The following is a 14,229-nucleotide window of genomic DNA, read 5'->3' as shown; positions in this document are numbered from 1 at the left end:
CCAAAAAGATTCCTTCCAACTGAACTTTCTTTTCCCGTTGTCACCCTGGATCCAACTAACTCTCAATAACATTCCATAAATTTGAATTGTTCAACAGTAGGCTTACAAGAACATAGAAAAGAGGATAAGCAACATTCTTGATTCATATTGATTTAAATATATTAAATTATAATGGAAAAGTTTAAATGTCAAGTTCATAATCCATAACCATACATTCACTCTGCCTCTTCTCCTATTAAGTACATCATTCACAATGTTTCAACAGCAATTTCAACTGGAAAATGGGGGTGAGGGAGCTACAGTTTGCACTGAGATTGTGACGAAGGGTCTCGTTACAGGACTTTCCAGATACTGCCGGACCTACTGCGCATTTCCAACATTTTATGTTTTATTATATATCCAATTTCAGGCGTCCAGCGGCTGTAGTTCTGATTTTTATTTTGCAACGACTTACAAGTAAATAACGTATTAGAAATGGTGTTAACACGTTGCTTTTCTTGAAAAAATAAAGTAACCTACAGTTGACAACCTTCTGCGCAGTGGAAGGTGCCGAGGCCCTTATTCCAGCAGCGATGTCCAGCTCTGCCGCCACCACTGCCCCCACCTCGGGCAGTTAGGCTGGGCCCCCCACCACCAACAACTTCCTACAGCCCGCAGCCTTCTCGCCATTTTGTTGCCCCGCAGCTTGGCCCAGAAAACGCCCGCAACAGCCAGCGTTGGACCCTAGCTCATTCCTCTCCTTTCCACCCCTCGCCCTTCCTCCCACCCTCCCTGCCGGGCGCGGCAGCGGCTCTGAGGGCCTGAGAGCGCAGGCAGGCAGACGGCGAGCAAAACACCGGAACGAGTCTACTCAACCTCGTCTTCGCTTCACAACACATCCGCCATGGAGAGCCGGGGCTGGGCGTAGCACGGCTGCGCCGCTCGCCCCCCTCCCCCCACCCCGCGCGCCACGCCAGTGCGCTTGCGCCGCGGCCCGAGCCCCACGGTGTGCCGAGCTCTGGCGTCTACCGCGGTTTCGCGGCGGAGGCAGTAATTTCTCCCGGCCCCTCGTTACTATGTTGAATAAACCAGCCTGTACTTCAGTTTGAGTGGCGTGGGAGATAAATGGATCTGAGGTAAAGTAGGCTGGGCCGGAGCAGCCTCGGCAGGAGGTGATGGTGCCGGCTCTCCAGTCCCCAGGACGCTACTTGTTTTGCAATGTTTATGGAGTCTAGCAGTGTCCGTGAAGGCAGAGGGGTGGTGGATTTTACGGGTCGAGATCCTCTGTCCGGCTGCTCCGCCACCCGCTCAATTCCTCCCAGCAGTTTTTCTTCGCTCCCGATTCCAGGCGTCTGCGGTCTAGGGTCTTTGTGAGCGATATATATATATATATATGAGCACAATGGCCTGTCTGACTGTAGTTTGTATGGGTGAAAGGATATTTCTTATTGATAAATGGGAGCAAAGAAATTAATTGCACCTTTATATTATAATTATAAATTAATCTGAATGCGAACTTGTCAGTCCTGTGCACAAGCAGCGCCAGGTTTCTACCAATCTGCTCGTGGAAGTTTACCGCCTCTTTGCAGTAAGATAGAATGCTATATTTGGTTTTATCTTACCTGCAATGCAATCAGTATTGATAACTGGGAGAACCGAAAGTCTGAAACGTTAACTCTAACATTGTAGATTGTTGAAATTAGGAAGAGTTTGTTCTTAAAAGGTTAAATCCTATGAGTGTTGCTACCTGCACTACAGTGCCTTTAAAGCTCGGTAGTATAAAATACTTTTGGCAACAGTGTCACACCCGTGTCTCAAGATACGAAATGAACTCTGAATTTTGAATGCACCAAAGCTTTAATGCTGTTTTTAGATGCCGTGTGTATGTGAAGTAAAGAAAGATGTGCAAGACAAAATTGTAGTGCCAGTCAATTCTGTTCAGGTATACAAGTAAGCATTACTAATGTTTTTGACCATTCTGTAAATAAACTACTCCAGAAACACTTCCCCCATATCAAGCAGTTACATGCTACCGACAGATTTCACACAAATAAAAATATCTTGCTCTATTTGTCCTTCCTTTTTGTTTATTAAGAGAGCATTACTGATCTCAACAGAGCATGGAACCAAATTTACAAATATTGGTCACTATCAAGAATGTTTATCATATAAACTTCCTGCTGGAACTGAGCTAATCTAGTAGTTTAATTTATGCCATCATTAACCTGTTAATTTGAGCATCTGTAAAAATGAGGCCTTACATTTAACATTCATAAAACAAGAAGTGTTTTGCCTAGGATTCCTGCATTGGGCTCAAACAATAAAGGTTGCCTCTAACAACAAGACAAGGGAAAAGGTGGACAACTTATTATCATGAAAGCCATCTCAGTGACAAAGTTAATGATTGATAATGGTCTGTGCGATAAAGTGTGTTTGAAGATCAAGATCTCAAACCATATGGTGTACTGGACAACTGTGGCCCCTGTACTCCAAGGGATATGTAAATAAACTACAGACTACCTCAAAGTACTGTCTGCATAATGTGGATGGTATTGAGAACCTGGAGTCCATGAGTCAGGATCACACAAGACCAGAGTTAAAAACAAGTTTTACTTCATCTGATGATTCAGCAATGGATCCTGCATCAGCCTCATAGCCCACCTTAAAAACTAGAATGGAAGCAAGTTATCTTCAATCTCAAGGGATTGCTTAGTAGTAAAATCATACTAATCAGACAATAAGGAAAAAAAATAGAATGTGATTATATCAGATCCTAGTGGGTAGGAGAGGATGCCTGCTGTTATGGGAGAATCTAGGAGAAGGGTCCCTGTTTAAAAATAAGGAGTCCATCACTTTTGATAAAATGAGACAGATGTTTTCCACCTGAGGATTGTATTTGGAACTCTTCCTTAAAGGGCAGTCTTTAAATATTTTGCATGACAGAGGTAGATAGTTTGTGGATAAACAGAAGGGTTTAATGGATACCAGAAGTGCAGAGTTGAGTTTATAGTCAAATCAGTCATGGCCTTATTAAATGACACAAGTTGTAAAATGCTTCTAACTTGTATATTAATAAATATACAGGAATTGAAACTATTTTGTCTGAAAACAATGTTCGAGTCCCACTGGATGTCAAGCATTGAAATGATACAATTAATAACACATATTGTGCCATGTTACTCAGTTCAGCAATGTAAAGGAACTTCGAATCAGGAGACCAAGTTCTAAGAATGAAGACAGTTACCACCCATTCAATTCATATTTTTCAACTTCATTCTGGATAACCTAGACTTCAAAATGAATTGAAAATTGATCATTCATGTTCTGTATACACTAAAATCATTTGTAGATACAAAAGGAGGATTGTGCTTCAACTATAATTCACATTTATTTATCACTTTTAGAAAAAAAGTCAATGAGGTTTAAATAGTAAAAAATTGATACAAAACCAAAATTGAGGGCAATTAAAAGTTCAAACTGGTTTTTATGTAGATATAAAATTAGGAGGATGTAGAGAGGGGATTCTGTATCGCTGAACCTTTAGTGCTGTGTGAGAATGGAGAAACAGGATCAATTGTAGGAAGGATGAGGCTTCAAATAAACAAAGTTAATATTTTAAATTAAGAACAAGTGGACAGTCACTGCAGACTAGTAGCTGCTTCCAGACCTGGTGTAGAAGATAATATTTACTTGTAAATGAAGATGGAAAGCCAGATACAGATAAAAATGAATCTTAGCAGGAAATGGGATGCACAGGGAGTTGAGACTGAGTATCATAAAGATGGAAAATAGAGTTCTTAGAATTGAAGATGGCATGGAGTCAGAATCATTTGATATGGCCAAAAACAGAGTCAGTCTGGGAGGACAATGAAGAGAGTGGCAGAAAGCCATTCAAATTCTTGAATTTTCTGACATTCAATTAAATCATTACTGATCTGCACCTTAAGTTTTATTCACCACATCCATTGCTATCTTATCATCAAACACCCCAAATTTTAAATGTTACCAGCTTCTACAGTTTTTAGAATGATTAATTCTATGAATTTCTATCCAAAGAAATGATTTCACTTTTGATCAATGTGGCAGTGATTTTCATATCTTACCAAACTGTTCTAAATATTCCCTCCTCCTTGTTTTATCCATAATGTTAAATCTCACTAAGATTACTCTTAAATTCTTAAAGTAAATTTAAAACCTGCAATTAAGGTAATTTAAAATAAAAAGTATATAATAACTATCATAAAAAGACATTAACAATTATTAAAAGATATTGATACAGAATCTGAACTGAATTTGAAAAGCACATTTAGAATGAAGCAAAATGCAAAGGGAACACAAAATTCAACAGAAGAAAGTGAGAAATTACAAAGAGACCAGGGAAAGTAAGAGAGAATGCTAAGCAGTAAATCACCCAGGAAAGAGTTACTAAGGATCTGGTAGGAATCAGGAAAGTAGGGACGGAATAGGAGCTGTTGCTGAGGGGGAGCTACAGGTTTAGAGAATAGTAGATTAATTGTCCCTTACATGACTATTCTACTTCCTAAATACTTCCTTGGAGTCTTCCAAATAAAACTGTTATGTCAGGTTTCTACAGTAGTTGACTATGAGTTGGCTTGACACTCCAAAATCCTATTTTACCTGCAATTCTAATAGTTAACATTAAGATTTCTTTACAAGATGGCTATCATCTTTTTAAACACGATTCTTGCTTGACAGGTAATCACTACTTTGTGATTTGTTATGATTGCACAAAAATAGAAGATAAGCAGACAATTTAAAAAGTTGGCTTTGTATGTTTACAGAGTTGTAGGCAAGGTGTCAATTATTCATCCTGGCTGGAGTCTTCACTCTCTTGAACTGGGGTGCAAACACGACGTGTTCCAAATTCATATTTTCTGATGTTTTCTAAGGTTAATCCTCGCCTTCCAAAACGCCCCACGGGCCTGATCCCACGTCCAGTATACCAAGATGAATCAATATCAGCATCTGCAAACCAAAGCACAATAATTTATGCTTACAGCACATTGTATTCCTTTATTAGAGATGCAAGAAAAAATTGTTTTATTTCAAAACTCTCTTCCTTTTTGCTATAAAGACAGAGCTTAAAGTTATCCCAGTAATACTAGAAGCACTTTCGTGCATTTCCCCAGATTCCATTCTTCACTTGCATCCCAACAACCACAGATGAATGAATATTGTTCTTCCCTTGAAACATTTTGCTCAGCACTCACTTCAAGTTACAACTAGCCATGGTGTGAAGTGGAAAGAGAACAGGAGAAAGAATTACTGAAGCAATCTTCACATCAAATACAGTAATACAGTAATTTCCTTCCTGCTTTAACCTTTCCTTAATAAATTTTGCCTCTTCCTGGGAAGGAAGTATAATATTTAAAAGTTACTGTCAACAGCAAGCACTCCTAGGTCAGGTTCATCATAGACTACATAATCAAATTATAGCATTGTGGTTATAATTATAGAATTATGACTATGGTGCTTTGTTAAACATATCAAGATTGAGTATACCATTGTTTCAATTCAGGATCATGGTGTCTCTATATTTTATCCAGAATCCTTCTATATTGATACAATTCTACACTGTTCAATATTCTTGTGGCACAATTTAGAAGTATGTGGATGTCTTATTGGCTTCCAACTTCAGTGAAGTCCATCCTACTCTGTATTAATTCTTTACCCCAATCAAGGAGAATCATCCTTGGCTCATCCTGTTTAAAACTATACATTGGCACTTGTCTGTAGTTGTTGAAGAACAGTACAGTACAGAATTGTCGGGTGGGTGTAATTTAGTATTGTGGGTCAGCACATTAACCGATATGAAACAACACAGAACAATTTCATTTGGTAAGGATGAGTTTAGGCAGTGTTATATCCCAATCATCAGAACGCTGCACTGTTTTGAAGTGTTTTTGTGCTCTCGCTATTAATACGGGTTGTAACAGTGTGACTATACAACGGACAAGTTTTGGCTAACCAATAATCTGATAGAGCTGCGTGGAAATTAGCACATTTAAAACAGAAAATGAGAATCATCCCCTAAACACTTCTGAAAACTTTAAAGTTCACAGTTGACAAGCTTTAGAAAAAATATTTAAAACTTGAGCTTTTGTCTCTTTCGTCCCCACATCACACACGCAATCACTCTCTTTATATTTTAAAATTAGGATAGCTTCAATACATAGTTTGCAAATGCATCGCGTAGATGTAGTAGCCAAAGTTAAAGAAAACAAATTCAAAAAAGCTGGAAGCACACAAGTAAAACCCACCCCCAAAGCTCCACTGACGGGTACATCACGGTCTTGCATGCTCACCCTCCCTTCTTCCCTCCACCCAGATGAGAGAAGACTGCATCAAACATCGAAGCTGAAACAAATTTGGCCAGTACAAGTTAATTCTGTTACACACTCCATGCATGCGTTCTGACCAGCCGAGCACTTCCCTCTTAACTACAAGCTGCTTTAACAAGCCCCCCAGCTCACCCCCTGCGGAAAAGCGGAACATTTTACTCTTTTCCATAGACGCTGCTTGACCTGCTGATATCCTCCAGCATTTTGTGTTGCTTTGGATTTCAGCATCTGCAGATTGTCTCGTGTTTATAGTTTATTCTGTCGCCTTTCCATACTGTGATCACACACAAACACCCGAACAAGACAGACTGAAACGATTTAGAATTGCAGAATGACCAGCCCTCAGTCACCGGGCAAAGCGATCACTTACTCCTGATCTCCACCGGGAATCCTTGGACTCGGGAACACGCATCTGGGTAGGCGATGCACATCAGCAAGCAAACGACACAGCAAGCCGACAGCAGCTTCATTCTTCCACAGAGATTTGGGTAAAATCCTCCTTTAACGGCAGCAATAAACAGTTATCTTGCATGGATATATGCACAGATTACATTATAAAAAGTACGAACTCCCAACAAACTGCAGGAAACGTTTTTTAAACAAAAACAACAGAAACTTTGAATCGTTCTAAACTGCAAACCCGAAGTTAAAATGCATGCATGCTCCGCGTAAGTCACAGAATTAAAAACGTATCTAACCTAAACTGGTCTGCCCAGAGGCTGAAGGCTGTAGAGCAGGGGCTACAAGCCGCTCGGTTCCAGGTAAGGTGTTCCGTGAGGAGACTGGCCCGCTTCCCCAAGACCTGCTTTTTATTCCACGATTTTGTGATGACGTCGGTGACTGGCCGAACCGACTTTGCTCAGTTTCCGTTGGCAGGCGTCACCCCTCAGCACCTTTATAAAGGTAGTTCTGAACTTTGCAGGTAGATTTGGTGTCGCTTCCATGATCTATGGCAAACTCTGTTATTGTGTTCTGTTATATAATCTGAAATAACCATTATTGCTCATAGTGAACAAACATATAAGGTAATTAAATGCCATTCCTCCGCTGTTTTCATAGTACCATCCACAGGTAAAACAGTCTTCCACGAATATGGAGACCCATAACCTCTATAACGAATTGTTAAACGAACGTCCACTGTTTGCCTATCTTTAAAGTATGATCTCCCATCTAGCTTCCTGACATTCCTTTTCCCCCCACCCCCATACTACTTTTCTTCTTCCTTAGCTTCTTTATCTTATACTACCCCCACCATCTTCTCTCGATCAATACATGAAGCTCCATCGGACACCCTTGCTTTCTTTTTGTATGTCTCACAAACACGAGAAAATCTGCAGATACTGGAAATCCAAAGCAACACACACTAAATGCTGGAGGAACTCAGCATGTCAGGCAGCATCTATAGAAATCAGTAAGCAGTCCTGATGAAGGGTCTCCACACCAAACATCAACTGTTTACTTGGAGTTTCTCCAGCATTTTCTGTGTACTATACTTTTCCTATGTATGACTGATTCAGACTTAAAGGTAATAAGCAGTAGGGGGAGGTTTGCAGAATATACAATAACTGGGCCTTTGGTTGGCAGTGAGAGAGAGCTTTAGACTGCAAAAAGATACTCATGGTTTAGTCATCTGGATAGATAAATGGCAAATGGAATTCAATTGGGAGAAGTGTGTGGAAATATATCTGGGGAAGCGTAGCGAGGCAAGAGAGTATGCAATAAATGAAAGGTTTCGGGGAGATGTGAGGGAAAACAGGTACCTTGAAATGTATGTCCACAGATACTGAAATTTGGCAAGACAATTAAAAGGGCATGTGAGGTGCTTCCCTGCATTAGCTGAGACAGGGAGTATAATAACAGAGAAGTTATGTTAGAACTGTATATAACACCTGTTATTAGGCCACAGCTTGATAACTACTTATTGCTTTGGTCATCACCATGCTACAAAGGTATGATTGTCTTGGAGAGGATGCAGAAGAGACTCTTGATGATGTTGCCAGGAATGGAAAATTTTAACACTAGGAAATCCTCTCAGACTGAAGAATCTGGAGGTTGGCTTATTTGAGATATATAAAATTAACAGCGGGGGGCTAGTCGTGGCATGGTAGCATAGTGATTAGCACAACACTTTACTGTACCAGCAAACCAGGTTCAATTCCTGCCACTGTCTGTGAGTAGTTTATACATTCTCCCTGTGACTGAGCGGGCTTCCTCCCACAATCCAAAGACATACTGGTTGGTAGGTTAATTGGTTATTGTAAATGGTGCTGTGATTAGGCTGTGGTTAAATTGGGGGTTGCTGAACGGCAAGGCTTGAAGGATGAAAAGGGCCTATTCCATGCTCTATCTCAATAAATATATATATTAAAAATAGATAAGTGGGAAGAACCTGCTCTCAGTTGCCACTTTATTAGATACCTCCTGTTCACTGTCTTCTGCTGCTGTAGCCAATCGACCTCAAGTTTCGATGTGTTGTGTGTTTAGAGATGCTCTTCTATAGACCACTGTTGTAACATGTGGTTATCTGAATTACTATCACCTTCCTGTCAGCTTGAACCAGTCTAACAATTCTACCTGACCTCCCACTGACAAAGCATTTCACCCCCACAACTGCCTGCCATTGATTGGATGTTTTCTATTTCTTGCACCATTCTCTGTAAACTCTAGAGATGGTTGTGTGTGAAAATCCCAGGAGATCAGCAGTTTCTGAGATACTCAATCCACCCCATCTGGCACCAACAATCATTCGATGGTCAAAGTCATTTATATCACATTCCTTCTCCATTCTGATGTTTTGTCTGAACAGCAACTGAACCTTTTGATCATGTCTGCATGCTTGTATACATGGAGTTACTTCCAAATAATTGGCTGATTAGATATTTGTATTAACGAGCAGGTGTGCATGTGTACCTATAAAGTTGCCACTGAATGCATTTCCCTTATTTGAGGGGCCAAATACCAGATGTTAGAGATTTAAAGTCAATGTTGGAAGGATTAAGGGAAATCAAGGATAAAAGGCTTTTAGTCAGAGGAAGACAGGGACATGGAACTCATGTCTAAAAGGATAGGAAAGCTAGAAATCCTCAACATTTCTAAGCAATACTTGGAAATGTACTTGAAGTGTTGTAACATGCAGGGGTACAGTACAAGTCTAATGCTGGAAGGTGAGAGTGAGTTCTTTATTATGACTGGTGCAGACATGTTAGTTCGAATGACCTATAGTGTAGATTCTTTAATTCTAAAGGTACTATCAGAAATGTTTTAAAACTGGAGTCAGTCACTGAGTTCTTCCAATGGTGTCACGTCCATTGGTGCTAGCATTTTTCATTAAATGTTTGTGGATTCAATTCCCAATCCTGAGGCATGAGTACAATTGCCTAAAGTGGCATTGCAGTGTGGTATTAAGTGAGGGTTGCCTTACGGATGAAATTGTCGAAAAGGTTCCCATCTGCTCTCATAGATGAATATAAACAGACTTCATCGGCAATGTTCCATTGAGGTTTACCCCAGTATCCCAAAACATTAAAAAGCATACCACAAAACAGGCCCTTCAGCCCATCTAGTCCATGCTGAATTATTCAAACTGTCTACTCCCATCGACCTGCACCAGGCCCATGGCCCTCCATAGCCCTACTATTCAAGTATCTATCCAAACTTCTCGTAAATGTTGAAATTGAGCTTGCATGCACCACTTGTGGTGGCAGCTTGTTCCACACTCTTACAACCCTCTGAGTGAAGACGTTTCCCCACATGTTCCCCTTAAACATCTCTCTTTTCACCCTTAAGCTATGACCTCTAGTTCTAGTCCCACCCAACCTCAGTGGAAAAAGCTTGCTTGCATTTACCCTATCTATACCCCTCATAATTTTGTATACCTCTATCAAATCTCCTCTCAGTCTTCTATGTTCTAAAGAATACAATCCCAATCTACTCAGTCTTTCCTTATAACTCAGGTCCTCCAGACCCAGCAACATCTTCGTAATTTTTCTCTGTACTCTTTCAACATTGCATACATCTTTCCTGTGGGTAGGTGACCAAAACTGCACACATTACTCCAAATTAGGCCTCACCAACATCTCATATAACTTTAACATAACATCCTATTTATAGTACTCAGTATATTGATTTATGAAAGCCAATGTGCCAAAAGCTTTCTTTACAACCCTATCTACCTGTGACACCACTTTCAATGATTTATGTACCTGTATTCCCAGATTCCTTTGTTCTACCACGCTCCTCTGTGTCTTACTGCTCACTGTGCAGGATCTACCCTGGTTGGTCGTATCAAAACCTCGCACTAGTCTGCATTAAATTCCATCTGTCACATTTTAGCCCATTTTTCCAGCTGATGCAGATCCCTCTGCAAGCCATAATAGCCTTCCTCACCGTCCACTACAACCCCAATCAAGATGTCATCCGCAAATTTGCTGATACAGTTTACCACATTATCATCCAGGTCATTGATATGGTGACAAACAACAAAGGACCAAGCACCAATCCCTATGGCACACCACCAGTCTCAGGCCTCCAGTCAGAGGGGCACTCTGTACTACCACTGTGGCTTCACCCACAAAGCTAATGTCTAATCCAATTTACTACCTCAGCCTGAATGCTGAGCGATTGAACCTTTTTGAACAGCCTCCCATGGGTGACCTTGTCAAGTTCCTTACTAAAGTCCATGTAGACAACATCCACTGCCATGCCTTCATCTACTTTTCTGGTAGCTTGCTTAAAAAACTGGACCTGGGTGTACCCGGACAATTTATGCTTCAACTAATACCTATTTGGTTATTGATAGATAAGTAATGCTTTTTTTGGAAACCTACTACATGAAATATTACCTCGGTATTTCAATATTCAAACAATAGCTACACTCCAAAAATCTTTATTGTCCTCGGCAGGACAGTTCAATAATTTATTAAAAAGGTATGAGTTCTGAGTGTTCTGAAAATCTCCACATAAAGTTTATCTTTTGTTTACCTTTCTGTTTATCTTACAGCTTTGCAATAATTAAATGTATATACATAGAACATAACTTCGTGGTTGAGTTCTGCATCTATTTTTTGTTCTTAGAGGATGCTGAGTATTGAATGGTAAGACCAGAGCCAAATTTATTTATTAACGATTTATGTTAGAATGTACACGAAAGGAAATTGTTAGGCATTTTAATTGGTCCACACTTCAAATAGATTCATAGTCCCCGTGATGAGATGCCTTTTCCTATACATTATAGATATAGATTAGATTGCTGGCGCTATTCCTTGAGTCAGCAATTGATAAATTCAAGTCCTAGATCAGAACAGTGAGTGTAAATTATGACGTGGTGTCTAAGTATCAGACTGACCACCAGTCTAATATATACACCTAGTGGAATCACTGGCTCATTGGTGGATTTCCCACTTTTAACTCTTTATGGTTAGAGTGGAATCACCCTCCTGACAGCCCAGACAACTGAGGCCTAAGCTCTGGCATTGAAAATTTAGGGCATTCAGAAGAAGAACGTGAATCTGATGGCTACTTGTGTTTCCAATCCCCCTAAATCTCAAGCATTCAACATGATTTTGATGGGAAGTAGTGAGCTTCTTCAGCTTTGCTTATATCCAAACCAGGAAAAGGTGCCCTAAAAATAAAACAAACCTTGTGGATGGTAATGGGAAACCATTTTAGCAACTTTTCCAAACTGAATGGTTTAAGGATTAAACCTGGATTAGGACCTGAGTGAGACATCAGAATAGGTAAAATGGGTGCCAGTTGGAATGAAGTATCTAGGGGTCAAACTCAGTTAGAATTTGGATGAAATAATCACTTTAAATTATGTTCAATTATTGAGTAAGATGAGAAATAATCTGGATAAGTGGAGGGCAATGAGACTGTCACTCTGGGGTAAAGTCAATGTAGTTAAAATGGTCATAGCACCTCAGTTTATCTTTCTATGATGCTTCCCTTAAATATACCAGCTTTGATCTACAAGCAATACAACAAAATTATCAGTGATTTTCTATGGGATAAGAAGAAGACCAGAATTAAAATGAGTAAGATGTGTATGTCCAGGGACATGGGTGGGCTCAGTTTACCTGATGTCAGGGCATATAAATTATCCTTTGAAATGACCAAATTAGCTAACCACTGGGACAGGGCTGATGTTGATTTAGATTGGGTAATTATAGAACGGAACCTGGCTGCACCACATTCACCCCTTAACATCCTCTCACAACATGTGGAAAACAAGACTAATCTAAATCCTATACTATTTCACTCATAGACTGTGTGGAGTACAATTCATAAAGCCTGTAGAATGTCACATTTAATCCAGTTATAGTCCTCGCTCTGGAATAACCCTGAGATATGTATTGGGAAAAGAATGGGGTACTGGAAAGAATGGAAGATTAAAGGTGTAAATACAGTAGGTGATCTCTACGAGAATGGGATTTTTATGTCATATGTGGATTTGCAGAGGAAATATAACTTTGTAGATAAAGGGAATTTTTGGAAGTATTTACAAATAACACGTTGCATTAGTAGCTTATTTAAGAACGGTGACCCACAAAGTAACTCTTTAACTGAATACTTTACATTACCACAGGAAGTTCATAAAGCATCAGTGTTTTATAAACTGTTCAACCATTCTGTGGGTGAGTTGTGTAACAATCTCAAAGCGGTATGGCAGAAGGATCTTGGAAGCGATATTGAAGATAATGAGTGGTCAATTATTTTATCAAATGTGGGTAGACACATTAGGGAAGTGAAAGGGAAATTTATTCAGTATAAGATAGTACACAGATATTATTGGACACTAACTAGACTGTACAAAGATTGTTGATAATAATTTATGCTGGAAATGTAAAAATAAGGTGGGCACATATTTTCACATGATTTGGGAGTGTTCCATGGCTCGTCCATTTTGGTGTAAAGTTCTTGATTTGTTGGGAACTGGTTGCGTTCCACACTGCCCTTGTGCCCATGGCTTTGTCTCTTGGGTGATAGGACAATGATACCTAATGTAAACAATGACAAATTTACTATTTTAAAGGTGGGTCTCATCACAGTTGCAAGAATTATATTGCAAAACTGGAAAAAACGCAGATGTCCCACTGTGAAGGAATGGACTGAGGAAATGATTAAGATTTCATCATATGAACACATGTTGGGAAGAATTAGCAGTGAGGGAAAAGTGCAAGACGTGTGGGATCAATTTTGGTTGTATGTTAATTTAAACTTATTTAAATGAGAACTTCTTTCTGTCTCTAAGTTTTATTTGTTTTACTGTCATGGCATGGCTGTGTCAATATGCTGTACTGTATCTGCTCTGTGATATGCTGTGCTGCTTTGTAAAATAAGAATAAATAATAATAAAAATTTGTATTTAAAAAAAGAATAGGTAAAATTAAGACTTTTATGTATATTTTTTTAATGACACCACAAAGAACTTTAAAATAAATTTAATATTTACAAAGTTGTGATATAGGAAATATGGCAACCTATTTGCACTGAACAGGGTTCCATTGATAAGTAGATGAAAAGGGAGACAGAGAGGAATTACAAAATGGGAATCCACTGGAGGCTTGTTGAACTGGACAAGGTCACTGTAGCGGTAGCACACATGGTGATGCAAATGGTAAGGCTACTGTCTCCCAGCAAAGTCTCCTGACCTTGGGTGTTGTGTGTCAGCTCTTACCTGCATCTCTCCCATTGTCCACATTTCTGCTACACCTCATCTCACCTCATCCAGAACAGAGGTGGTGTTTCCTTGGTCCTTACCTTTTGAGCTGCAGGTCAAGTGAAAATACTAAAATAGTTATTTTTTCCAGCTCAATGATAATAGGAAAATGTGGGTGATATAGTGTTGAAGTGGATCAGCTGGGGTCTAACTGTTACTAACAGTTGAATC

At 39.6% G+C, this 14,229-nt stretch overlaps 2 protein-coding genes across 5 annotated transcripts in view; both read right to left on the bottom strand.

Moving 5' to 3' along the window:
• carf (calcium responsive transcription factor) overlaps positions 1–925 on the bottom strand; it is a 53,030-nt gene extending 52,105 nt beyond the window's left edge. For 2 of the 4 annotated variants that reach the window (XM_072261516.1, XM_072261518.1), the window contains exon 1: positions 520–793. The gene's annotated coding sequence lies outside the window, so the exon portion shown is untranslated. Of the gene's footprint in view, positions 1–519; positions 794–855 lie in introns of those variants that run through there. The other 2 variants (XM_072261515.1, XM_072261517.1) reach the window with 2 other exon arrangements.
• Positions 926–4,258: 3,333 nt separating this feature from the next.
• Positions 4,259–7,108, bottom strand: prlh (prolactin releasing hormone). Its single transcript, XM_072259604.1, has 3 exons — positions 7,040–7,108; positions 6,712–6,840; positions 4,259–4,965 (listed from the first exon to the last, which is right to left on the bottom strand). Exons 2-3 carry the CDS (start codon positions 6,809–6,811, stop codon positions 4,802–4,804), a joined length of 264 nt encoding a protein of 87 aa, XP_072115705.1. The 5' UTR covers positions 6,812–6,840; positions 7,040–7,108; the 3' UTR covers positions 4,259–4,801.
• Positions 7,109–14,229: the final 7,121 nt, after the last annotated feature.

This window comes from Mobula birostris, chromosome 6 (assembly GCF_030028105.1).
Source record: "Mobula birostris isolate sMobBir1 chromosome 6, sMobBir1.hap1, whole genome shotgun sequence".
In the NCBI taxonomy this organism is placed as follows: Eukaryota; Metazoa; Chordata; class Chondrichthyes; order Myliobatiformes; family Myliobatidae; genus Mobula; species Mobula birostris.
The sequence above is the reverse complement of the archived record's forward strand: the minus strand, read 5'-3'. Positions and strand labels throughout refer to the sequence as shown.